General features: G+C 44.6%; 1 protein-coding gene across 2 annotated transcripts in view; it reads right to left on the bottom strand.

Annotated features, from left to right (window-relative positions):
- Nucleotides 1–661: 661 nt before the first annotated feature.
- tpk1 (thiamin pyrophosphokinase 1) overlaps nucleotides 662–27,002 on the bottom strand; it is a 69,048-nt gene continuing 42,707 nt past the window's right edge. Inside the window, exons 7-10 of one of the 2 annotated variants that reach the window (XM_084151713.1) lie at nucleotides 25,063–25,209; nucleotides 15,043–15,154; nucleotides 6,417–6,465; nucleotides 662–2,231 (exon numbers count right to left, since the gene is read on the bottom strand). In XM_084151713.1, the coding sequence (XP_084007839.1) occupies nucleotides 2,030–2,231; nucleotides 6,417–6,465; nucleotides 15,043–15,154; nucleotides 25,063–25,209 (510 nt within the window). In that variant the 3' untranslated portion in view covers nucleotides 662–2,029. The remainder of the gene's footprint in view (nucleotides 2,232–6,416; nucleotides 6,466–15,042; nucleotides 15,155–25,062; nucleotides 25,210–27,002) is intronic. The other variant, XM_084151714.1, reaches the window with a different exon arrangement.

Raw genomic sequence — 27,002 nt, 5'->3', positions numbered from 1 at the left:
CAGATTTAGAAAGTTTATGGCCTGTGGGATGAGTTTTTGGATGTATTGCTCTTGAGTTTGGGAAGTTTAAAACGATGACCTGAGGCGATGAGCTCAAAATCGTCAATGACTGGGTGATTAGGACAGTCTAGGATACTGTTAGCTCTCCTCATCACTTGCTTCCTAAATGTTTCTAAGAGCTGTGTCTGTTGCACCACGATGACCTTGCTGGCCACCTTTACTACAAACTAGCCTGTTTTTGTTGCAAACATTAAGATTGCCAAACCAGGCCACCATCGAAAACATCAACACGGATTCAATAAAACTCCTGTAAAACAATCATCATTGCCTTGCTGACAAGAGTTCATCTTTCTCAGAAAGAAAAGTTGATTTGGAACCACATGGATCAAGAAGGTTCTTGTGGAGTTCTCTGGAATTATGTGTCTGTAAAATGTCAAGATTCTGTGACAAGATAGATTCTAATTGTACCATCTCTTTTGATCTATGTTCTAGAATTCCAGAAGATTGCCATGGCGACAGCGATTGGGTTTGCCATTATGGGCTTCATCTGGTAGTTTGTCAAGCTCACCCACATCCTCATCAACAACAACATTGTGTAAGTAGGACCACACCTTCAACATAGGACAAGAGACTGCAGGACAGACACACCAGGAGTCAGTTGGACAGTAGTCAGTCAGTACTTTATTGTGCACATTATTGGTAGAAAACATCATTCAAGTTCAGTCCATTTGGCTTTGTAGGTTAGCGTAGAGATGGGTGATTTGACTACAGTGTTCTTCTAAAGTGCACTAGTGTTACCAGTCTACAAGATCCAAATATGTGATTAATTTGTTAAAGATATGTGCATAGATGCATGTAGGTCTGCAATAATATCAAGCTATGTTTTGAAGCACTATTTGATATAATGGAATGCATGAAACATGTTCTATTTTAAATCATAAGGCATACAGCATTTCTGCCACTACAGTTAAGAGGAGTGGTTGATTGTATACTTTTGGGTAAAGGTAAGAAACTGAATTAGCCTCTGTGTGGCTGTGAGAGTGTGATTTGAAGGAGTCAGGCGCAGGAGGGTAAATCACCAAAGTAGTACACAGTTACGCTGGATAGCGTCAACAGCACAGGGCGTAATACAGGCGCACTGGAACACAATACAGGCACACGGGGAGAAATAACCCCGGCAATACAAAGTACGGGTAGCTCAACCGAGCTACACTCATCTTCACATAAAACAATCACCCACAAGGACAAGGGGGCAGAGGGAACACTTATACACAGACTAATGAGGGGATAAGAACCAGGTGTGTGTAATTGACAAGACAAGACAAATGGAATGATGATATATGGAGCGGCAGTGGCTAGTAAGCCGGTGACGACGAACGCCGAAACCTGCCCGAACAAGGAGGAGAGGCAGCCTCGGCGGAAGTCGTGACAGTGGCCCTGTTTATGTGAATTCTCTTCTCTCTCTCAGGTGCGGTTGAACCTCTGGAGATGTTACAGAACTACAACTACAGAACTACAATAGCCAGAGACCTGAGGCAGTGGGGCAATGTGGGATAGTGGTGGTGGGAGGGGAGTAAAGGGATGCGATTCTTTACATTGTTTGCAATGTTTGTATTTGGCTGTGTTAATAAATCAAAGAAAAGCTGCGTATGACGTATGTTCATTGAATGTTTATGACTTGTATATAATGTGTATCTATGTTCGTTAAGAGACTACGGTGAAGGCACATTGGGGCTGGGTTCCAAACCGTAGACTTGCGCCCTACAATCCACCCTTGAGAAGTATGGATTTGACCCCAACCTCAGATCTGCAATGGTTAGTCTTCAAGGGGAAGGGAGCAAGTCTCCAGTTTGGAATCAGGACGGAGTTTCCCAGGCTAGCGTTGAAGTGAACCTCAATATTCTAAAGTGGCTTCCTCTTGTGACCGTACAGAGATTTCTTCACCAAGGAAGGAAATAGTAATTTTTCCAGTATTTCAACTAGGCAGAAGCGTGAATTTTCAGTTGAGGAGTGGAAGCCATTAGCCCATTTAGATGACCCCATTGGTCTGTTCTGGTAGGAGGTGGAGATCCCTGGTCGATGATGTCATTTCCTGTCCCTGCAGATGCCCATGCTCCAGAGCAGTGGCTGGTCCGTTGTCACGGTTACAGGCTTCCTCTGGTCTCCCTGGGCGACAGGCTCGTAGGTGTTGGACGTGCTCACCAGCCTCCCGAACTGCAGTACCTGGTTGTCTATAACACACACAGTCAGTTAGACATGGTCCTCAGCCTTCAGAACCGACTCAGCAAGCAATGGAGTGGAAAACACTTGTGGGGTAATGCAGGTTCATTCCAACCACACCACCATTTACTAATACACTGTGTAACCCCCAGTGTGGTCCAGTCAGAGACCACCCTATTCTGTGTAAGCACTCAGCTGGGACCTGGGAAGCAGTGCTGGGAAGGTAATCTTGGGCCAGAGAGTTCACACAAGGACTAGCATTATGCTTGACCACTGAGCATAAGGAAACTGGGAACTGGTGGGTCGACAAATCCCCTCAAAGCCAACCTTTTGGTCAAGACAGGACAGGAGAGACTTACACCGAAGAGCTGCAATAAATTGAGGGTTTTCAGGTTCTCTTTTCATGTGTCCATTGGTATTAATAAAATAATATTCTTCAACACACAAGTGGAGACTTTTCATTACAAAGTGAGAGGACTGTATCTAAGGGGATGATATTTGTCTTGGAGGTTACTGAAGACAGTACACTAGATCTATTTAATATAGACTCAACCTCAAGGGTTGATGTAAAATGGGGTTCTAAATAACATTATAGTGATTGATTAATTGGTTGGTTTAACGGACAGAAAGTTCTGCTCTGTGTGTTTATCTCACATGGACTGTCTGAATTATGCCATTGTTTAACATTGTCTATTGTGATTTTATAACTAACAACACACCTGGTGTTCCCTTTGGAACAATAAAGTTATTATATTCTATAACCCCATTCTACTGACAGTCAGGATCAAACAGCATTCTATTCCACTGCATCAACTCAACACCTCATAATAACTTTGCTTTTGAAACATCTATTGGGACAGGAGAACAAAACATATGTAGAATAATACATTTGTTTATGAATGTGTATTAAAAATAGTTTCCTGGACGGAACTAAACAAACAGAAGGAGAAGAAAGAAAGTGTCCACAGGCAGATGAATACACTTCAAAAGACTGACAAAACGCCATTCTGCTTCAGTGTGTTGTGAGCAGCCATGATATTAGACTACCAATAAGAGGAATAGGGACTGAAAGGAAGTAATTGACCATAGAGGACATTGAGGCAGAGGCATACCGTATCCTAACCCGTTCTCTGCAGAACCAATGCTGAAGACACTGTAGTAGTTAATTAAGCCACTAGGGGAAGCACTGCACTGTGGAAAGGGGAACAGTGGATTGTTGGGGGAGATTGTCAGATACATGCACATAATTTTCTGATAAACACACACAGGCGCACACACACTTAGCACGCACGTACACACACACAACCCATCGTAAACATTTAATAGGCAGCCCTATCATTGCCTGGCAGATAGGATGGGGCTAATGAAGCTAGTTTAGGTTGCGGCTCTGTGCCTGATCAATTGTTAAACAGGAGAAAGAAACACCCTTCCCCTAGAGACTATTTGGAATCCCCCCCCCCCCACCACCTCTCTCTCCAGAGTAATTTGTAGTGTAAATGTGGGTATTTAAAGCGGTCACCCTCTCTGGTCTCAGTGCTGGAAATGCAATTACAGCCAGCAAACAGCTTTATTGTTATCAGTGAAGATGCGACGCTCATTCCGTTCCCCAGCGCAACACCGGCCGCCATCGATCGTTATCAGGGCTGAGGAGAGGATTACTAATGAAGCTATCCTCAGGCTCCGTAGTCTGTTTGTGTGGGTAGTTGAGGATGGTAACTGCGTGTGTGTGTGTGGTCATATGCTGCACTGAGACAGGGTCAGCTGAGATAGCTGTACACGTGTCCCCCCAACCTTCCCCTAAACCTGTGTGTATGTGTGTGGTTCACATCAGGTATCTGTCCATTTCCTCCTCTCCCAGCATGACTCTCTGTAGCTCAGATCTAAAAGGAGAAAATAAAACTGAACACAGCATGGCTGAAGAATACTTAGAGGGTACTTCATCTCCCTCTCGCTTTGCTCTTTCTTTAGACCTTAAGACAGAGATGGGAGAGAGAGGGAGAGAGAGAGAGAGAGAAATAGACTATGCCAAGGTGAGAGTCGGATAGCTCAGCAACATCTGAATCAGTCCAAGAGAAAACCGAAAAAAACAGATTCTATCTTTCCCTCTCCCTCCCTCTCTTTCCCTCTCTCTTTGCAGAGAATAAACCCAGACCCAGACAGGCATTAGTACAGGAAGTGTCACAGGGATACTGCAGCTATAGGTAACGGAAAGATATGTATTCATCCACCTGTGTGTGTGTGTGTGTGTGAATGTGCATGCTAGCGAGAAAAAAAAAAAAAAAGAGATGATATTCCGGCATTGAAAATGTTATGTGATAATTTGATGATGACTGTCAATAAATCTAATGAGGATCCATCAATTAGTCTAATTCCCATAAATCTGGCTGGCTGGAAACACGCCAGACGTGGACTGTTACAGTACATCGTAGTTACTCATTATACTGTCTGTCTTTTTCATTGTAGTCATACTCATAGACTTTCAACACTGCTACAGGTTATTTGTATACCTTAGGGATATGGAGGTTAGATAGTACGCAAGAGAAGAACAAACAGAAGGTTAAAATGGTTGTTTTGGCACAAAGCTCAGAGTTAAGAGGATAGATGGTCTGATTTTGTCTTACTGAATGACTAGACAGACTGTTTGAGGACACTGGTTCACTGAGTGACAGTTAATCAGGTGTGTGTGTGTGTGTGTGTGTGTGTGCGCGAGAGAGAGAAAGAAAGAAAGCAAAAAAAAAAAGAGATGATAACAGATTGATTTCTCTTACCTATAAAAAACTAAAAACAAGGAGGCAGAGAAACAGACAAACCTAGAAAGCTAAGGAGAGGTCAGAGAATGAGAGATAGAGAGGTGGCTTGACTCTAGCTGTTAGTATGACGTTTTCACCTTTCTGAACAGGTCTGACACTTCCTGTCTAGACAGTATGGAGATGTACACTGTTGTATTATTACTATTGTCTGATGTTACTAACGCTTACACCTCTCTCTGTCACACACACAGTTAGGTGTATGTATGTGCATAACCTAAAGTTACATAATTACAACCAGGGATGGAAATTAAGCTAGCCTGCGGCAAGTACTTTTCAGACCGGGCTTGTAGAAAATGTGGTCTACTAGGCTGGCCAGTGCCCAAAATGCTTAAGTTCCATCACTGATTACAACATAGTAAAAAGGGGCAAAAATAAGAGCAAAAGTAATCCTTTTGGTTTTTGTTCAAAATAATTTCCTTCTGACTCAACTCTCCCCAACGACAAGCATTAGGCCTAACCAATTCAAACACACACTTCAGTTAGAACATTTACAGACTCAATTAATCCTCCAAACACATTAGCACCCTGCATTAGCTCCTACTGATGTCTTACTTAGCATAGCACACACTAATGACTTTCTCTCCGGCTCCTGTCTTCCTCTTTCCACAACTGAGGAGAAGAGAGATCCACCGTGTGATGTCATTATTAATTACAACACAAGGAAGACTGTGTGTGAAATGTGAATACTAGAAAACAAACTCTGAAATTGTCGATGACACACATCACATAGCTCTGCCTTAGGCCAGAGGCACATATGCTACTGTACATAAATAAACTGTACATTAAATCTCTATAAAACTACAGCTTTTCAATTGGGCCTCCTACATTGCCCTCCATTAACTTGATGTGATCTTTTAGAGGGGTTGTAGCTTAGCTCAACAGAGCCATTAAAGTTAACGGGGGTCAGAGGCTACTCTTACTAAGCTTCTGCCTAGCTGCCATTTTGGGGATCTTGCCATGTTTGAATCCCCCATAACTTTATTTAAATCACAGTCACCGCCTGGCACACACAAAGCAGGAGCATTAAAGATGAAGGATTGAGGCCAATGTTACAGTCAGGTCATAACCAGTGGCTGTTTGTATAGCCCATAGAACAGCATATGGAAAGAGGGATGTGTTTTATAGCAGGGCTGACAAGGAAAGATAGAAGATAACTTTTCTGCAGCCGTCATCAGCATCGGAGAATGGATGGGCACAACTAGACTTACTGCTAAGGAGAACACTGCCTCTCTCTCTATCCCTCCCCCTGTGTGTGTTCACGTATATCAACCACTTCTGAAATGCTTGTTGTGTGTGTGTGTGTGTGTGTGTGTGTGTGTGGATCAAAACACAGATCGGAGATGTTGATGATTTACATTTTCTTAGATGATTTATTTATCTACTCACCTACCCTCTTCCTCCGCTGAGCCCCGACTCTTAAACTCCACCATCAACACTATCAAACAACATCAATATTAAAACAATATCCCTGCCTAACAGAACACTCAACTAAAACAACCTGATATACCCTTAGGGCTCTGCTTTAGAAAATAAAGTATGCACAATAAGTAGGTTTCACATAGATAATAGGGTTACAATGAACTAACTTGTACTGTAAACTTAGAATTCTGACATGGATCTACAGTAGTTGAAACAGTGCTACACTATAGATCTGTATGCCCTGTAGTGCAGTTCTCTCTGTTTTTCACTCTTTAATGTGACTTCAAACAGAGCCAAAGCTCTGACACTAAGTCCCTTTAGGCCAGACAGCCGCTAACTGCACAGATCTCTCGTTATAATACAGCATATTTTATTCATTATAATAATTCTTTAAAAAGGGATAATAATTTATATGGACTTCTAACACACAAGCACACACACACTCTGTCAACTAATTTCTCTTAAAGCAGCAATCAGCAGTTGAAACAATAACAAAGAGTTCTCACCACCCCTTGTTTTGGAAAAAAGCTGAGGGATGGGGCTGGAGAAATGTAACCACTCTCAACTTCATAGACAGAGCTATGGATGCAAGGACTAATCATTCACAATATCTATTCTGCCCTTGCAAAAGAGTCCCCTTCTTAAGCTTAGCAGATAGATAAACTCTTTCCAGCAACTGTCAAATTGAATAAGTATTTATTACCACCAGTTCGTAGTTACAGCATTAGAAACTGAGTACAACTAAAATAGAAGAAAGAAACCAACCATGAGTAAGAGTATGCTGAATACTAAGCTTAATTCTCACTAACAACACAGCATTTATTTTACGTATGTTATAATATTATCATAAACTCAGAAATATGCTGCCATATGCTAAAATTATTCCCCAAACATGGCAAGATAAATTAAACAGAACAGATATCTCCAACCATGCAACCACCAAGAAAATACGTAAATGTATCACTTAAACGATCATCCATACAAAATATCATCATGAATTGTTATTATTGTTTTACTTACAAACAATTATTCTACAAATTGATTGCAAGAAGGATGGAGTTTGATAGTATCTGCAGCTCCACAGAGTGACTTTCACCATTTGCAATGCTAACAAGGATTCTTCTTTTACAGGATATAGAAACTTAGGCAAACAGACCTCATCAGTGAGCAGCACCATATAGTGGACAAAAAATGAAATTGACCTTAAAATTTACTCAAACCAACTACAGGGGCCAGAAAACTCCCCGCCTGGTATCTGTAAGGATGCCACCAATAACACTAGAACTTAAGTTACTTATTAGTCTTTGGAGAGAGGAGTAGTACAGTCTCTGAAACTGGACGCAGAAAGGTCTTGCATGACCCATCTTTTGTTGTCTTTACTTCAACCTTTCTTACTTTCCCATCGCTGCCAGGGAAGGTCTTCACGATGATGCCCATGGGCCAGTCGTCCTTTTTCACTTGACTGTCTCTCAGCATCACAATGTCTCCCTCCCGAAGGTTGGGCATCTCTTTCTGCCACTTCCTACTGTTTTGCAGGATAGGAAGATACTCTTTCTTCCAGCGGTGCCAGAAGGTGTTGGGAAGGCTTTGAACTTGCCTCCACTGCCGGCTGAAGAGATTGTTCTCGTTGAATTCACCTTGGGGAGGAGGGACTACACCAACCTTTTGGGAGAGGAGTGTTGCTGTCATCAATATGAGGGGGAGGTCTGGATCTGTGGACACAGGAACTAATGGACGAGCCTTCACGATGGCTGAGACTTCCACCATGAATATAGTGATCTTGGATGGACCCACCTTCAGCAGTATGGAATCCAGGAAGCGCCTCGTGACACGATCATTCTCTCCTAGCTGCCTCCCATATGAGACGAGTGTGGTGGATTGAAGACCCAAGTACACCCTTTGTCTCTCTTCGACCTTCTTCTCGCTCTGAACGGCCTCCATCTTCAACTCTCTGGAGGCCTCGAGGAAGTTTGTGCCACAGTCACACCTGATTTGTTTGGCTGGTCCTCTGATGGAAAAGAACCGTCACAGAGCATTTATGAAGCTTGAGGAATCCATTGACTCAATGACTTCAATGTGTATGGCCCTGGTGCTCATACACGTGAACAGCACAGCCCAGCGCTTACTGCTTGCTAGCCCACTCCTGGTGCTGTAACCATCATCCATGGTCCAAATACATCTAACCTGAAAAAAAGAGAAGGGAGGGTCAAAGCTGAGGCGATATATACAGACATCTACTGACTCTATCCTCCCACGTAGCCTTCTGCAGATGACACATTGATGGAGTATACTGCTGACACACCGTTTTCCACCGATGAGCCACAGACCAGCTGCTCTCAAAACACCCTCAGTGTAGTGGTGCCCTTGATGATGGACCTGCTCGTGGTGGTGTCGGATGAGTAGAGTCGCGGTGTGGCTCCGTCCAGGGAGGATAAGAGGGTTGATTTCATCTTTACCTAGGCTTGCTTGGGACAGGCGTCCTTCAATCCTCAGGAGGCCTGAATCGTCGATGTAGGGACACAGACTGAAGAGTGGGCTCTGCATAGGAATGGCTTTACGTTCTCTGATGCATTCCAATTCCTCTTGAAAGGCATCATGTTGCAGACTGCGGATTATGAGGGTCTTGGCTTGATCCAGATCTTCAGTTGAGCAGGGTTTGTTGCAAATGTGCCATCCTTTTCAGCTGCTGCCTTCCTTGAAGGAGTGAGCAACATGCACAAGCCTTGTTGTTGCATGTGTCAGTGCTTGCCAGCTTGAGAACCTCTCAAAGTGCTTGGAGTCTAACTTGTTGCTGGAGACATTGGTGGAGTGACAAGCAACTTGGTGGCGGATCTTGTAGTAAGATCCGGGGTCAACCAAGTCGAAAGGTGTGTGAAAGGTTTCTGTCTCTGCTGACCTGAACAAGAAAGATGGTCCTGTCAACCATGTGCGATGAGTCAGGCTGCCTGCTGGGACTGATCTCGAGGCATGATCAGCAGGGTTCTAGTCAGTAGGGACGTGCTTCCACTGCTCTGGGCAAGTACATCTCCTAATACGTTGCACCCTGTTATTCACATACATGTAGAATCACCTGGAGTCGTTGTGAATGTAACCCAGGACCACTTTACTATCAGAATAGAATGTGACAAAATCCAGTTGGATGTCAATCTCATCGATGATTGCTTCTGCTATTTCCACAGCTAGAACAGAAGCGCACAGCTAGAGTCTTGGAACAGTAATCTCAGAAGGTGGAGAAAGCTTAGCTTTACCAAAGATGAAGCCAATATCTATATTCCTACTGGCATCAGTTGTCTTCAGGTAAGCTACTGCCGCGATGGCGTTCGTGGATTAATCATAGAAGACGCACATCTCTTTCTTGTGTGCTTCGGTGAGAGAGGTTGAGGTGTATGTGCGAGAGATGTTGACCTGCTCAAGCGCCTTCAGTGAGTCTCTCCATTGCTTCCATTCCTTGTACTTCACTTCTGGGAGAGGGGCATTCCAGTCACAAGCCTCCATGGAGAGCTCTCTAAGTAGAGACCTTCCTCGAATGCTTACTGGGCCGGGAAATCCAAGCGAGTCGAACAGGCTGTTGATAGTCGACAAGACTCCACGTCTAGTGTATGGTTTCTCCGCTGAAGACACCTGAAATGTGAAGACATCCTCTGTGATGTCCCAGCACACCCCGAGACTTCTCTGCATGGGAGGGAGACACTCAGATCCAGGTGCTTCAGCCCCTTACAAGATCATCTGGAGAAAAGGCTCTCATGACCTCTGCATTGTTAGAGGAGATCTTGTGCAGGCATAAGTTGGAGAGGGCCAACATCTCTTGACTGTTCTGGAGAAGAGAGATGGCTTCCTTCTCTGTGGGGAAGGATACGAGACCTTTGTCGACGTAAAAGTTGCTCTCGACGAAGTGCCTTGTCTCTGCTCCATAATCCCTCTCGCCCTCTAAGGCGGCTCTCCTGAGCCCATACACGGCCACTGCTGGGGACGGATATTACTAAAACCGTGGACCCGCATCCTGTACGCCACAACTTCATTATCCAGGTCGTTGTTGTGGTACCAGAGAAATCGCAGGTAGTTCCGATGGTCTTCATGAAGCAATGGAACATCTGTTGTACGTCTGCTGTCACAACCACTGGTTCCTTTCTGAACCACAGCGGTCCCCTGAGCAGGCTGTTGTTCATGTTGGGACCAGTAAAAAGGACGTCATTCAGAGATACGCCATGGTGCTGGGCGCTGGAATCGAATACCACTCTTATCTGTACGGGTTTTTGTAGATGATACACCCCGAAGATAGGAAGATACTAGCACTCTTCTTCTGTTTGTAGGGGTACAGCGATTTCAGCGTGCCCATTCTCAAAGATTTTGCACATGAACTCAATGAAGTGTGTTCCTTCATCTCTGGACGTTTTTTGAGCGTGAGTGAGGCGATTGCTGACCTGGTTGCAGTTATTGGGGAGGCGTTGCCGTGGGCTACGGAACGGGAGTGGAGCAACCCAGCTGTTTGCAGCATCCTGATGGAACTGTTCCTCCATCGTCTTCAGGAAGGTGAGATCCTCCATTGAGGGAGCTGGTTTGTCGTCATCCTTAGTGCAGCAGAAGACAGATGAGGCTTGCCGCGTTAGCTAGTGTACATCTCTGCTCCAGGGACAGGGTGCCGTAACTTTGAGGCTGGCGGGTGTGGCTGAAGTTGTCCTTAACTTGGAAGCTGCTGAGACAAGGACACATGAAGTTGGGGAACCTGTTCCTCTAGAATGTTTGTCTTGAAGGTGTTAACTGGTGTCCGCTTGTGTGCCCCTCAGAGACAAACATCTCCCACTATCACCCAGCCGAGGGCTAGGCGCTGTGCGAAGGGAGTGTGCAGGGGCCCGTTGCGCTACTCCAGCACCTTGTGCACCAGGATGATGTCTCTCCCTAGAAGTAGCAGGATATTGGCCTGAGGGTTCAGAGGGGTATCTTAGTGGCTAAGAACTTGAGGTGAGGGTGGTACCTTGTAACATCTGGTGAAGGGATTTCTGCCCTATTGTCTGGGAGCTCGTTGCACTCGATGAGTGTGGGAAGAGGTAAACAGGTATTTTCATCAGCTGATTCCACAATGAAGCCTCTTGCTCTCTGGCCTACAGTCTCCGAGATACCTGAGCACATCTTGAGGGTGTAGGGTGAGGTGTCATTGACCATGTTGAACATCTTGAAGAAGGCTGACCTTGCAAAGACTTGTTAATTTGTTCGTCCAGAATGGCGTATGTTCTCATCTTCTCAGGATGACCTTCTGGCATTAACAAGACAGATCTTGGAGAAAGATTTCCCCAGGGTGGGGAAAGGTGGACGTGGTAACTAGAGAGGAGGGAGACTCATCTGTGTGGAGGAGCTGAAGGCATCTTTCTGAGACCAAGGGGCAGGACCGGCGTGAAGAGCTGCAATACGCTTGTCGCTTTCGCACCAAGAGCAATGGATAACAGCTTTACAGTTCTTCGCCTGGTGTGCTCTCTACGGAAGGTTTTCCTCTCCTCTAGGGACTTCTCCCTAAAGCCTCTACACTTTCGCAGGGGGTGTGGCTTTTTGTGGATAGGGCATTGTTTGTTAGGGTCATCCTTCTTCTTAGATACATTTTTCTGGATGTCATTGTCCACTTCTGTCTTGTGCATTGTGATAGGGGCTCTCGCCATTCTCATTGAGAATTTCTCTCCTTTAGGTGGCGCTATGCTGGAAGTGGAAGTGTTGAAACTTGGGTCATTCCTCATTTTTTATTCCGCACAGATTAAACTGGAGAAGAACAAGAAGGGTGGGAAGCTGACACCATGCTCCTGTTTGTATTTGGTCCCTGTGATATCCACTTCTCCTACAGGCTGAAGGGGAGCTTCTCCAGAATAGGGCTGATGCCCCTTGCAGTGTCCAGGTAGGACAGGCCGGGTAAGTAACCTTCAGCTTTGGCTGCCTCCAACTCGAGGAGAAGGTCACCTAGCTCTCTCAGACATTGTTGGTCTTTATTGGAGATCTTTGGGAAGCATTCAAGCTGGTTGAAGTGGGCTATCTCCATAGCTTCAGCAAACCTATAGCACTCCTCTAGCCGTTGCCAAACCAAACTGAGGGCTACAGCAGGGCTTTAGGTCGAGGCCTACAACGGCATTGGAGAAAGTTGACTTCCAAGCCCAGTAGTTCTATGGCTTGTCGTTGAACTTGATGAGTCCAGCTGTGAGGAGGTTGCGGCGTGCTAGGAACTTCGCCAGCTCTGCAACGTTGTCAAGATCAGAATGGGTCCCACTGGACTCATGACGTTCAACACTAGGTGGCTGGCTATCAGTATGAATGGGGGTGCGAGAGAGAGGATGTAGTAGTGGTCGTGAGCTCTGGACCAGCTTGTTGTGGGAGGGATAGGGGTTGTGTGACTGTGAGTAATCAACTGGGGGAGGCGATTCAACCTTGACGTCTGGCTGTCAGACTTCCTTGTATGCCGATGGCTGATGGTAGTTCACGAAGGCTTGCTGGTCTTGTACATACTTCTCAGTCCTCTCGCGAGAATGGTATGATGAGCCTTGTTTGTTGTCGTCAACCCCAGACAACGATGCCATATCAGCTGCATCCACTGCTGTCTCAAAGACATTACCCTCAGCTAAGGCGGCCTCAGCCTATTTCTCCTGCTGAAGAGTCTCTAATGTGGCTTCCATGCTGGTCTCCTCCACTTTAAGCTGGGCCTTCTTCACTTTCACCTCTATGCTAGTGCTGCTTCAGCCTTGGCGCGAGCCTCTAATGCAGCCAAGCTTGCTGCAGATTTGCTGGAGTGTCTTGATGACACTGAATGTGAGCATTCTGACCTGGTTGCAAGGCTCTTATGCTCTGAAGCTGACATCTTGCATTGGACATGTGAAAAGGAGTAGAGCAGACTGGATATCTTGTCCTCTGGAGATTGTAAAAACCGTTGAGTGTCTTCTTACTATTCTGCCATCGCAAAAGAGCCCTTCTTAAGCTTAGCAGATAAATAAACTCTTTCCAGCAACTGTAGTTTTGAATAATGATTTATTACCACCAGTTCGTAGGTACAGTATTAGAAATTGAGTAAAACTGAAAGAAAGAAAACAACCATAAGTAAGAGTATGCTAAGCTTAATTCTCACTAATTGCACAGCATGTATGTTATATTGCAAAAAAAATTATTCCCTAAACATGGCAAGATTAATTACATAGAACAGATATCTCCAACCATGCAGCTATCAAGAAAATACTTAAATACAGGGGTGCAACTTTGGTTTTAGAAGTGGGGGGGACATATTCTTTATTTAAAAAAATTATCCAGTTGGATAAACACTCCAAACAGCCTACCCGACCGCTCGGAGGCGTCCACATGGTCCTAAAGCACACCGTTGCCTCATTTTGTATCACATTCCAATGATAAAACTGGGGGTGGACAAAAATGCATGTCCCCCGTCCCCAGTGAAAGTTGCGCCCCTGCTTAAATCTAGCACTTAAACAATCACCCATAGAAAATATCATCATGAATTGAAAGGTAAGTATGTTATTATTGTTTTACTTACAGAGAATGCTTCTACAAATTGACTGCAAGAAGGATGGAGTTTGATAATATCTGCAGCTCCACAGTGACTTTCACCATTTGCAATGCTAACAAGGATTCTTCTTTTACAGGATATAGAAACTTAAGCAAACAGAGCTTATCAGTGAACAGCGCCATCTAGTGGACAACAATTAAATTGACCTTAAAATGAACTCGAACCAACAACAGGGGCCAGAACAATATAATTTTTTTTATTTTAAACCAAGTTGAGGCTATATAGTGTTTGTTTACATTTACTTTTGTTTACAAACATTGGAGTAAAACAAGGTTATATTTTGGGTTCTGATGGGGTAAGACAGTTGAACTAAGCTCATGAGGCATTTATGAGTTATATTCTTCAAGAATCATTTCATTAATTAAAAAAGGTATGTAGCAACTGCAGATTGCTTTAAACACTGTAACCAAGTTACTTGATCAAACGCACACAAGAGCTGAGGGTCCACTTTGTAAAAGTGTATATTTCTTATTTTCTACCTTCATCCATCCGATCCCGGGGGAAATATTCCACTGCCTCCTTTTTAATTATGTGTGTGATTAATTATACATTTTAGTATGACTGGTTAATCTGAAGGAGCCTCTCACGCATAATCCCACCTCATTATCAATCAGGTGCTGAGGTAACAGGTTGACTGGGAAAGTAACACACACACATTCACAGGCCAGGAGCCAACAAGCGCACGCACGCACCTGCACACAGACACACAGACACAGACACAGACACACACACACACACCTCCTGCCTGGATTCCCCTTGACACTGAGTTATACAACCAACAGATTGTTGAGGTCCCGCCCTGTACCGGTGGTGCAGTGGTCTGAGCCAACTCATTAAGAACACAGCTGGCCACTGGGCCTAGGACTGGGACAAACCACAGGGGGACAGACAGGGTGTGTGTGATTGTGCAAACAAAGAGCAGGGAAAGAGGAGTGCTCGTGTGTGTCTTTGTGTCTCTGTGTGTGTGTGTGTGTGTGTCTGTGTGTGTGTGTCTGTGTCTGTGTGTGTGTCTGTCTGTGTTTGTCTGTCTGTGTGTGTCTGTGTGCTCACCCAGGTTCCATTTGAGTCCAGTGGTGTGTGTTCTGCATGGTCCTCCTATAGGTATTAGACTGCACCATTTTCCCTCCAGTCCTGTATTCACTCCCAACCTGTGTCTCCTGCCCTAAAACACACACAAACACAGACACACAGAGAGAAAAGGGAGACCGCTATCAGCAGCAACGACAAAAAACATACAAAACTAACTACAAACCAGAAGTGTTTCTTTCCTGTTTACCGTAAAGTTTGACTTCTGTTTGACACACACACACACACACACATACACACGGTGCTCTTTACCAGCCTTCGTCAGAATCTCACATTTGTAATGTTCAGTTAAAAAATCACAATTAAAACCTGATAATTACAATTAGCACTTTACTGTCAGAACACACACTAGGGAGGAGAAATGACGCATTAACACACATACACACACACCCACACACACACACAGAATGAGCTTCCAGAATAACTCTGGATCTAATACTGTTGTAGTGCTGACAATTTCCATCTACAGTCACATCTGAAATGATTAGCTCCCTTGATAAAAATGAGCAAAAAAGACTAACATAAATAATACAAATACTGAGCTATATTATATGCTCAAAGATATTATATTATTTTATACTAATACAATTGCTCAGAGAAACAGATTTTGTTTAACAAGTAAAACACAATCTTAAAAAGATAGACGTCAAAATGATTGGCACCCCTAACAAATCTTATATATAAAATCAAACAACAATCTGAATTCACTTTCAACTTTTAAAAATTAATCTCAGTTGAAGGAACTGAATTGTGGCCTTTCATGGCTTCCTGTTTCACTTGGGTATAAAAATTAGGTAACACGCATGTAAAATCCATTTGTCATCCGTAGGGTTGCAAAGAGAGGGTATATTACTGGAAACTACCACCTCCATGCTAGACGCCACCTCCATGCCAACAGGCTATTAGGAAGGGTTGCCATAAAAAAAAGCCTTTATTGAGAGCAACTAACAAATGTAAATGCCTGGAGTTTGCTAAATGGCATTGGCACTTGGATTGGAACCAGGTGCTATGGTAAGATGAGACGTAAATAGAGCTCTTTGGCCACGCAAACCAGTGGTGGGTTTGGCCTCGAAAGAAGGATGCTTATGCAGAAAATAACCTCATACCTACTGTAAAATATGGTGGTGGATCTTTGATGTTATGGGGCTGTTTTGCTTCCACTGGTCATTGGGCCCCCTGCTTAAGATCAACAGCATCATGAACTCTACCAAGTATCAGGACATTTTAATCAAAAACCTGGTTGCCTCTGCCAGGAGGCTGAAACTTGGCCCCAAGTGGATTGGATCTTTCAGCAAGACAATGACCCAAGGCACACATCAAAATCCACAAAGAAATGGTTAATTGACCCAAAATCAACATTTTGCAATGGCCATCTCCGTCTCTGGACTTGAACCCCATTGAAAACCTGTGGTTTGAATTAAAGAAGGCAGTCCATAAGCGCAGACCGAAGGATATCAAGATTCCGGAAAGATTATGTATGGAGGAATGGTCTAAGATACCTCCCAATGTGTAATTCAATCTCATAAAACATTATAGAAAAAGGCTATGTTCTGTTATCCTCGCAAGGGGAGGGTGCACAATGGATTGAAAACAGGGGTGCCAATCATTTTGACACGTATCTTATTTGTATTTATTTGTATTAATTGTTAAACAAAATATTTTTCTCAGAGCAATTTTATTAGTCTAAAATAATATAATTTCCCCATTTATTTTAGCATAAAATATAGCTCAGTATTTGTATATATTTATTTTATAGTCTTTTTTGCTCATCTTTATCAGGGGTGCCAATCATTTTGGATGTGATGTCACATGATAAGACCTGCTAGCGACAAATACCTCAAAACCACAAAGTGACTACCGTTCAACATGACAGTGTGTGTAGTCAGTGCACTCAAGGAAAGTTAGCAAAGGCCCCAAAGAGAAAAGTTTGAAGCTGAACAACTCTTTCTGAAATGATGATAGCTAAAATGGCGGATCTCTTTCCTCCTTTGCGGTGGAAAGACAGCAGCCAGAGGGAGAAAGAGAGGGATAGAGGGAAAGTTCTCAACTCCTGAAGGAAGGAAACTCAGAGACAGAATAATCTCCAGCTCTTGCTGTTGTGTTAATCTCGCCTCGGGGTGTGTGTGTGCGTGTGTTCTAAGCAGCTTTATGTTGTTTGGTTTATAAATACCAGTGATCATAGAACGCCTCTGAGATGTAGAATCATCCCTAATACAACTTTCTCCCACCTGAGACTCAGCCCACACATACTTTAATGAGAGATGGAGGGACAGAAAAAGGTAGAGAGAGATAGATAGAGAAAGAGACAGACCTTAGCCTCACAGCAATGCACATAAGCAACTCTATTATGCACAATCTCATGATGGGATTTAATTGAAAAACCTTTATTCTGAAAAGCCTTTATGAAAGCTGGAGTTTTCAAAACTCAATTTGGATTAAGTGCCTTGAAATGTTGCAGTTATTTTTGTCAAGGACATCTAGAGTATCTGTATTCTTCATTCCATTATATTGTTCTATAAAACTTAGAATGTCAAAGTCATCCGTCTACTGGGTCTGTCTGTATCCGTCCATGTTCATCCCTACAGCAGCTGGAGTTCACCACAGTACAATCCTCCATCATGTAAATCACCTCCGCTCCTGACATGCCCTACTAAAAGGTCATTGTAAACAAGCATATACAGTATTTTCTAACCAAATACCTGCAATCTCATTTGTAGAACGCGCGCATGCACAGACATGCACGCATGCAGATACACACACTCACCCACACATCTCTTTCCCTCCCCTCTCCATCTTTCTCTCCTCTTCCCCTTCTCTCTCTCTCCCTCTCACTATCCCTCCCCTCTGCATCTTTCTCTCCTCTCCCCCTCCCCTCTCTCTCCCTCCTCATCTTTCTCTCCTCTTCCCTGTCTCTCCCCTCTCTCTCTATAATAATAATAATATAATATGCCATTTAGCAGACACTGTTATCCAAAGCGACTTACAGTCATGCGTGCATACATTTTTTTTGTGTATGGGTGGTCCCGGGGATCGAACCCACTACCTTGGCGTTACAAGCGCCGTGCTCTACCAGCTGAGCTACAGAGGACCACCTCTCTCTCTCTCCCCTCTCTCTCTCTTTCCCTCCTCATCTTTCTCTCCTCTTCCATGTCTCTCCCCTCTCTCTCTCCCCTCTCTCTCCCCTCTCAATATTTCTCTCCTCTTCCCCTGTCTCTCTCTCTCTTTGTTGTTTGTCATTATTAAAGACATGTTGTCATTTGCTGCTTCATTCCTACATACCTCCAATTAATCGAACTCCTCTGAGAGACGCGCACGCACACACACACACACTTAATCAAGCTGGTTTGTCACTGCAGTCCTGATGTAATGAACTGACTGAACGTACGTGGTTTAACACAAAGGTCAACACAACCTTGTCAAGGACCCTTATACTAATATTTGTAACTAAAATGTTTTGTAGTCTCTTGACTGTGTGTGTGTCCTGACAAGTATAGTAAAACAAACAGTGGTGTAAAGTACTTAAGTAAAAATACTTGAAAGTACTACTTAAGTAATTTTTGGAGGTATGTGTAATTTACTTTACTATTTATATTTCTTACATCTTTTACTTCACTACATTCCTAAAGAAAATAATGTACTTTTTACTCCATACATTTTCCCTGACACCCAAAAGTACTCGTTACATTTTGAATGCTTAGCAGGACAGGAAAATGGTCCAATTCACACACTTATCAAGGCAACATCCCTGGTCATACTGTCTCTGATCTGGCGTACTCACTAAACACAAATGCTGGGTTTGTGTTGGAGTGTGCCCCGGCTATCCGTAAATATAATACAAAATAAAATCTTGCCAACTGGTTTGCTTAATATAAGAAATTTGAAATGATTTATACTTTTACTTTTGATACTTAAGTATATTTTAAAGCAAATACTTTTAGACTTTTACTCAAGTAGTATTTTACTGGGTGACTTTCACTTTTACTTGAGTCATTTTCTATTAAGGTACAGTGAGGGAAAAAAGTATTTGATCCCCTGCTGATTTTGTACGTTTGCCCACTGACAAAGACATGATCAGTCTATAATTTTAATGGTAGGTTTATTTGAACAGTGAGAGACAGAATAACAACAAATAAATCCAGAAAAACGCATGTCAAAAATGTTATAAATTGATTTGCATTTTAATGAGGGAAATAAGTATTTGACCCCTCTGCAAAACATGACTTAGTACTTGGTGGCAAAACCCTTGTTGGCAATCACAGAGGTCAGACGTTTCTTGTAGTTGGCCACCAGGTTTGCACACATCTCAGGAGGGATTTTGTTCCACTCCTCGTTGCAGATCTTCTCCAAGTCATTAAGGTTTTGAGGCTGACGTTTGGCAACTCGAACCTTCAGCTCCCTCCACAGATTTTCTATGGGATTAAGGTCTGGAGACCTTAGCCACAGGGGTCAGTTGAGTTCTATCCAAATATGGATAGAATGGATATATGTTAAGTCGTCAGGTAAGGTTGTGTCTCTCTCTGGCGGGAGGTAAGCTTGGCTTATATGGCTTATATGGTGTTGAGTAAAGCTTAAACTATGTATTTAGATTGTAGTTAGGTATTGTAGGTAGTTATCGTAGGTTATTGTATTTATCGTAGGTTATTGTATGTAATCATTGTAGGTAAGTATTGTATTCGGCTGAGCCCGGTGAAGCACGAGGCTAGCTAACCCACTACCTGGACTAGCTAGCGGGTAGCTACTGGTAACTATTAGCAACTGTGGGATAGTTGTTTCACGCTTAAGAGTACCTGTAATTACGCCAGCTAGCTGCCTACCATTCAGCTGTTTTTCTAACCTCATTGTCTGAAGCGTTAACGTTAGGTAGTTAGTAGCTACTGTGCTCGAAATGTAGCTAGCTTGTTGCTACCTGGATAGCTACTAAACAATAGTTGGAACGACCTAGCGAACAGACGCGAACTGGCTGAGTCGATTCAGTGGCTAGCTTTGCACTTGGCTAGCTAACAGTAGCTGCTAGGGGTAAGTTATAACCTACATTTGTGTTTTGTTTTTACATACTGGTAACCAGAGTCGTTCAAGGGAATTCGGGACATGGGTGACTAGTTAACGTTAGCTTGGCTCTCTCTGTGTGTTCGTGCCATGGGAGGAGGGTTTTTTTCGTTGGCAGAAAGCAATGGCTAGCTAGTATGCTAACTATTCTAGCTAACTAACTGGCTGAATAAGTTGACGACGGACTCTCTCAAGCTGTTGGGACTAACCCACAATGTTAGACACGGACACGAATGATCTGCTTGGCGTGTTGACACACTGGTGGTTTGTTGTGGCCGAGTATTGGTGCTAAACCGTGTTGTTGGAGGCTGGCATGCTAGTTGGCTATGGTGTCATAGGACTAGGTGCCCTGGACGGTTTTCACGGAAGAATACTGTACCAAGTTAGCTAGCTGAATAAACTAAGTTAGTCTATTCCTAGAAAACATTGAACCGCTGTAGTTTACAACAATTATAGTTTCTGAGGTGGAAGTTGGGAGAGTTATATTTGGGTGTTTCAGTGAAACGTAAGTGAGGGAGGCCCCGCTCTCTTGCTTTCCCAGATGTTTAGTTCATTTCATTCCGATCTCCTTTGCATTATTGTAGCCATTTTCTGTAGCCTGTCAACTATGCGTCTGTCTATCCTTGTTCTCTCCTCTCCGCACAGGCTATACAAACGCCTCACACCGCGTGGCTGCTGCCTCTCTAACCTGGTGGTCCCTGCACGCACGACCCACGTGGAGTTCCAGGTCTCTGGCAGCCTCTGGATCTGCCGTTCTGCGGCCAACAAGGCAGAGTTCATCTCAGCCTATGCTACCCTCCAGTCCCTCAACTTCTTGGCGCTGAAGGAAACATGGATTACACTAAAAACACTGCTACTCCTACTGCTCTCTCCTCGTCTGACCATGTGTTCTCCAATACCCCGAGAGCATCTGGTCAGCGGGGTGGTGGCACAGGAATCCTCTCTCCCAAGTTGACATTCTCTCTTTTTCCCCTGACCCATCTGTCTATCTCCTCATTTGAATTCCATGCTGTCACAGTCACTAGCCCATTCAAGCTTAACATCCTTATCATTTATCGCCCTCCAGGTTCCCTTGGAGAGTTCATCAATGAGCTTGACGCCTTGATAAGTTCCTTTCCTGAGGATGGCTCACCCCTCACAGTTCTGGGTGACTTTAACCTCCCTACGTCTGCCTTTGACTCATTTCTCTCTGACTCCTTCTTTCCACTCCTCTCCTCTTTTGACCTCACCCCCCCCCCTACTCACAAGGCAGGCAATACGCTTGACCTCATCTTTACTAGATGCTGTTCTTCTACTAATCTCACTGCAACTCCCCTCCATGTCTCCGACCACTACTTTGTATCCTTTTCTCTCTCGCTCTCCTCCAACACTACTCACTCTGCCTCTACTCAGATGGTAATGCGCCGTCGCAACCTTCGCTCTCTCTCTCTCCCGCTACTCTCTCCTCTTCCATCCTATCATATCTTCCCTCTGCTCAATCCTTCTCCCTCCAATCTCCTGATTCTGCCTCCTCAACCTTCCTCTCCTCCCTTTCTCCATCCTTTGACTCTCTATGTCCCCTATCCTCCCGGCCGGCTCGGTCCTCCCCTCCTGCTCCGTGGCTTGACGACTCATTGCGAGCTCACAGAACAGGGCTCCGGGCAGCCGAGCGGAAATGGAGGAAAACTAGACTCCCTGCGGACCCGGCATCTTTTCACTCCCTCCTCTCTACATTTTCTTCCTCTGTTTCTGCTGCTAAAGCCACTTTCTACCACTCTAAATTCCAAGCATCTGCCTCTAACCATTGGAAGCTCTTTGCCACCTTCTCCTCCCTGCTGAATCCTCCTCCCCCTCCCCCCCTCCTCCCTCTCTGTGGATGACTTCGTCAACAATTTTGAAAAGAATGTTGACGACATCTGATCCTCGTTTGTTAAGTCAAATGACACCGCTGGTCCTGCTCACACTGCCCTACCCTATGCTTTGACTTCTTTCTCCCCTCTCTCTCCAGATGAAATCTTGCGACTTGTGACGGCCGGCCGCCCAACAACCTGCCCGCTTGACACTATCCCCTCCTCTCTTCTCCAGACCATTTCCGGAGACCTTCTCCCTTACCTCACCTCGCTCATCAACTCATCCATGACCGCTGGCTATGTCCCTTCCGTCTTCAAGAGAGCGAGAGTTGCACCCCTTCTCAAAAAACCTACACTCGATCCCTCCGATGTCAACAGCTACAGACCAGTATCCCTTCTTTCTTTTCTCTCCAAAACTCTTGAGCGCGCCGTCTTTAGCCAACTCTCTTGCTATCTCTCTCAGAATGACCTTCTTGATCCAAACCAGTCAGGTTTCAAGACTGGTCATTCAACTGAGACTGCTCTTCTCTGTGTCACGGAGGCTCTCCGCACTGCTAAAGCTAACTCTCTCTCCTCTGCTCTTGTCCTTCTAGACCTGTCTGCTGCCTTTGATACTGTGAACCATCAGATCCTCCTCTCCACCCTCTCCAAGTTGGGCATCTCCGGCGCGGCTCACTCTTGGATTGCGTCCTACCTGACAGGTCACTCCTACTAAGTGGCGTGGCGAGAATCTGTCTCCGCACCACGTGCTCTCACCACTGGTGTCCCCCAGGGCTCAGTTCTAGGCCCTCTCCTATTCTCGCTATACACCAAGTCAATTGGCTCTGTCATATCCTCACATGGCCTCTCCTATCATTGCTACGCAGACGACACACAACTAATCTTCTCCTTTCCCCCTTCTGATAACCAGGTGGCGAATCGCATCTCTGCATGTCTGGCAGACATATCAGTGTGGATGACGGATCACCACCTCAAGCTGAACCTCAGCAAGACAGAGCTGCTCTTCCTCCCGGGGAAGGACTGCCCGTTCCATGATCTCGCCATCACGGTTGACAACTCCGTTGTGTCCTCCTCCCAGAGTGCAAAGAGCCTTGGCGTGACCCTGGACAACACCCTGTCGTTCTCCGCTAACATCAAGGCGGTGACCCGATCCTGTAGGTTCATGCTCTACAACATTCGGAGAGTACGACCCTGCCTTACACAGGAAGCGGCACAGGTCCTAATCCAGGCACTTGTCATCTCCCGTCTGGATTACTGCAACTCGCTGTTGGCTGGGCTCCCTGCCTGTGCCATTAAACCCCTACAACTCATCCAGAATGCCGCAGCCCGTCTGGTGTTCAACCAAGTTCTCTCATGTCACCCCGCTCCTCCGCACACTCCACTGGCTTCCAGTTGAAGCTCGCATCTGCTACAAGACCATGGTGCTTGCCTACGGAGCTGTGAGGGGAACGGCACCTCCGTACCTTCAGGCTCTGATCAGTCCCTACACCCAAACGAGGGCATTGCGTTCATCCACCTCTGGCCTGCTGGCCCCCCTACCTCTGCGGAAGCACAGTTCCCGCTCAGCCCAGTCAAAACAGTTCGCTGCTCTGGCACCCTAATGGTGGAACAAGCTCCCTCACGATGCCAGGACAGCGGAGTCACTCACCACCTTCCGGAGACACTTGAAACCCCACCTCTTTAAGGAATACCTGGGATAGAATAAAGTAATCCTTCTACCCCCCCCCCCCCCCCCCTTACCCCACCCCCAAAAAAAAAAAATCTTGTAAAGTGGTTATCCCACTGGCTATAAGGTGAATGCACCAATTTGTAAGTCGCTCTGGATAAGAGCGTCTGCTAAATGACGTAAATGTAAATGTAAATGACACTAGCTAGGCCACTCCAGGACCTTAATGTGCTTCTTCTTGAGCCACTCCTTTGTTGCCTTGGCCGTGTGTTTTGGGTCATTGTCATGCTGGAATACCCATCCACGACCCATTTTCAATGCCCTGGCTGAGGGAAGGAGGTTCTCACCCAAGATTTGACGGTACATGGCCCCGTCCATCGTCCCTTTGATGCGGTGAAGTTGTCCTGTCCCCATAGCAGAAAAACACCCCCAAAGCATAATGTTTCCACCTCCATGTTTGACGGTGGGGATGGTGTTCTTGGGGTCATAGGCAGCATTCCTCCTCCTCCAAACACGGCGAGTTAAGTTAATGCCAAAGAGCTCGATTTTGGTCTCATCTGACCACACCACTTTCACCCAGTTCTCCTCTGAATCATTCAGATGTTAATTGGCAAACTTCAGACGGCCCTGTATATGTGCTTTCTTGAGCAGGGGGACCTTGCGGGTGCTGCAGGATTTCAGTCCTTCACGGCATAGTGTGTTACCAATTGTTTTCTTGGTGATTATGGTCCCAGCTGCCTTGAGATCATTGACACGATCCTCCTGTGTAGTTCTGGGCTGATTCCTCACCGTTCTCATGATCATTGCAACTCCACGAGGTGAGACCTTGCATGGAGCCCCAGGCCGAGGGAGATTGACAGTTATTTTGTGTTTCTTCCATTTGCGAATAATCTCATCAACTGTTGTCACCTTCTCACCAAGCTGCTTGGCGATGGTCTTGTAGCCCATTCCAGCCTTGTGTAGGTCTACAATCTTGTCCCTGACATCCTTGGAGAGCTCTTTGGTCTTGGCCATGGTGGAGAGTTTGGAATCTGATTGATTGATTGCTTCTGTGGACAGGTGTCTTTTATACAGGTAACAAACTGAGATTAGGAGCACTCCCTTTAAGAGTGTGCTCCTAATCTCAGCTCGTTACCTGTATAAAAGACACCTGGGAGCCAGAAATCTTTCTGATTGAGAGGGGGTCAAATACTTATTTCCCTAATTAAAATGCAAATCAATTTATTTCATTTTTGACGTGTTTTTCTGGATTTCTTTCTTGTTATTCTGTCTCTCACTGTTCAAATAAACCTACCATTAAAATTATGGACTGATCATTTCTTTGTCAGTGGGCAAACGTACAAAATCAGCAGGGGATCAAATACTTTTTTCCCTCACTGTATCTTTACTTTTATTCAAGTACTTTTTCCTCCACTGAAAACAAACGTGTGTGCGTATAGTTACCGGTCGAAGCAGGTAGGCAAGACTGCATCCCTGTAGAACCACCAGAGGTAGTTCTGTCATATTGAGGGCGTGGTACAATGTCTCTACTGAAGCCATGGTCTGGTCAAACCTTCCTGCCAGACCCCCCAGAGTCACTATAGTATCCACCTGGGGAGGGGTGGGGGGGAAGAGAGAGATTAATTGTCATCATCTCCACCAGGTGGTACAACTTCAGACCACTTAAGAACATCTTACAAACTGTGAGTGTGCCATTTAAGTCAGGAAGGAGAAACATGTAGCCTTCAGACAGAAAGGTTGAGTTCTTTTCTTCACTTCAAACATCCGGAGAGCCATCGTAATAACTATAATTTACCCAAACTTCTCTCTCTCCCTCTCTTTCCCTCTTTTCTTCTGACCTCATACCCATCTCTCCCCCTGTACCCACACTCTCCTTTACTCCCTCCTCCTCTCTCTATTTTCCCAGTCTCTCTCTTCAGTTTAGCTCTCCCCCTCTGTGTCTCGCCTGCCCTATCTTTCACTCTTTCTTCTCCCCAAGAGTGTTCTAAGGACACAATGTCGCAGAGAGTTTGGAGAATTCATGGTGTGCAACCATTTTACATTGAGGAAATAAACATAGTGTCCTAGTTAATTTGCTCTCAGTGGAATTGCACTCCGTATAGCAGTCCATAAGCACAAACACTTCCATTCTGTCTGACGCCACGGCACTTGGACCCTAGTTAAGATATGATAATGACTTGGAGACAGTGATAGTCTTTATTTACATCTTCTTTCTATGCCTTTGGCCACAAATAAACTGATTTAGAAATGTGTTTATTGAGGTTAAATCCACATCTGTCAAAGACCCACACACAACAGAGAACAGCTTTAGAAAAACACTTTTCTCTTATTAGACTGCACACACACACACCCACGCATGAATAAACACCGAACTGCTTTCGAAAATAATTTGTCTTATCATCTGAATGACAGTGTTCTGTAAACAAGCGTTGCCGAGCTACGGTCCTTGGAGACAGAGAGAGATTATAAAACAGAAAGAAAGTATTATGTTAAATCTTTACTTTGCAACTTCAGCATCTTTAACCACAGCCTAGAACAAGACAGACAACATAAAGGGAAACAGGATAAACCAATGGAATAGCCTATATTATGCAACACACAGTTGAAGTCGGAAGTTTACATACACCTTAGCCAACTACATTTAAACTCAGTTTTTCACAATTCCTGACATTTAATCCTAGTAAAAATTCCCTGTTTTAGGTCAGTTAGGATCACCACTTTATTTTAAGAACGTGAAATGTCAGAATAATAGTAGAGAGAATGATTTATTTAAGCTTTTATTTATTTCATCACATTCTCAGTGGGTCAGAAGTTTACATACACTCAATTAGTATTTGGTAGCATTGCCTTTAAATTGTTTAACTTGGGTCAAACGTTTCAGGTAACCTTACACAAGCTTCCCACAATAAGTTGGGTGAATTTTGGCCCATTCCTCCTGACAGAGCTGATATAACTGAGTCAGGTTTGTAGACCTCTTTGCTCGCACACGCTTTTTCACAAATTTTTTATAGGATTGAGGTCAGGGCTTTGTGATGGCCACTCCAATACCTTGACTTTGTTGTCCTTAAGCCATTTTGCCACAACTTTGGAGGTATGCTTGGGGTCATTGTCCATTTGGAAGACACATTTGCGACCAAGCTTTAACTTCCTGACTGATGTCTTGAAATGTTGCTTCAATATATCCACATAATTTTCCTTCCTCATGATGCCATCTATTTTGTGAAGTGCACCAGTCCCTCCTGCAGCAAAGCACCCCCACAGCATGATGCTGCCACCCCCGTGCTTCACGGTTGGGGTGGTGTTCTTCGGCTTGCAAGCAACCCCCTTTTTCCTCCAAACATAACGATGGTCATTATGGCCAAACAGTTATATTTTTGTTTCAT

This window comes from Coregonus lavaretus, assembly GCF_964263955.1.
Source record: "Coregonus lavaretus genome assembly, chromosome: 34".
NCBI lineage: Eukaryota > Metazoa > Chordata > Actinopteri > Salmoniformes > Salmonidae > Coregonus > Coregonus lavaretus.
This window is presented reverse-complemented; position numbering and strand designations above follow the sequence as displayed.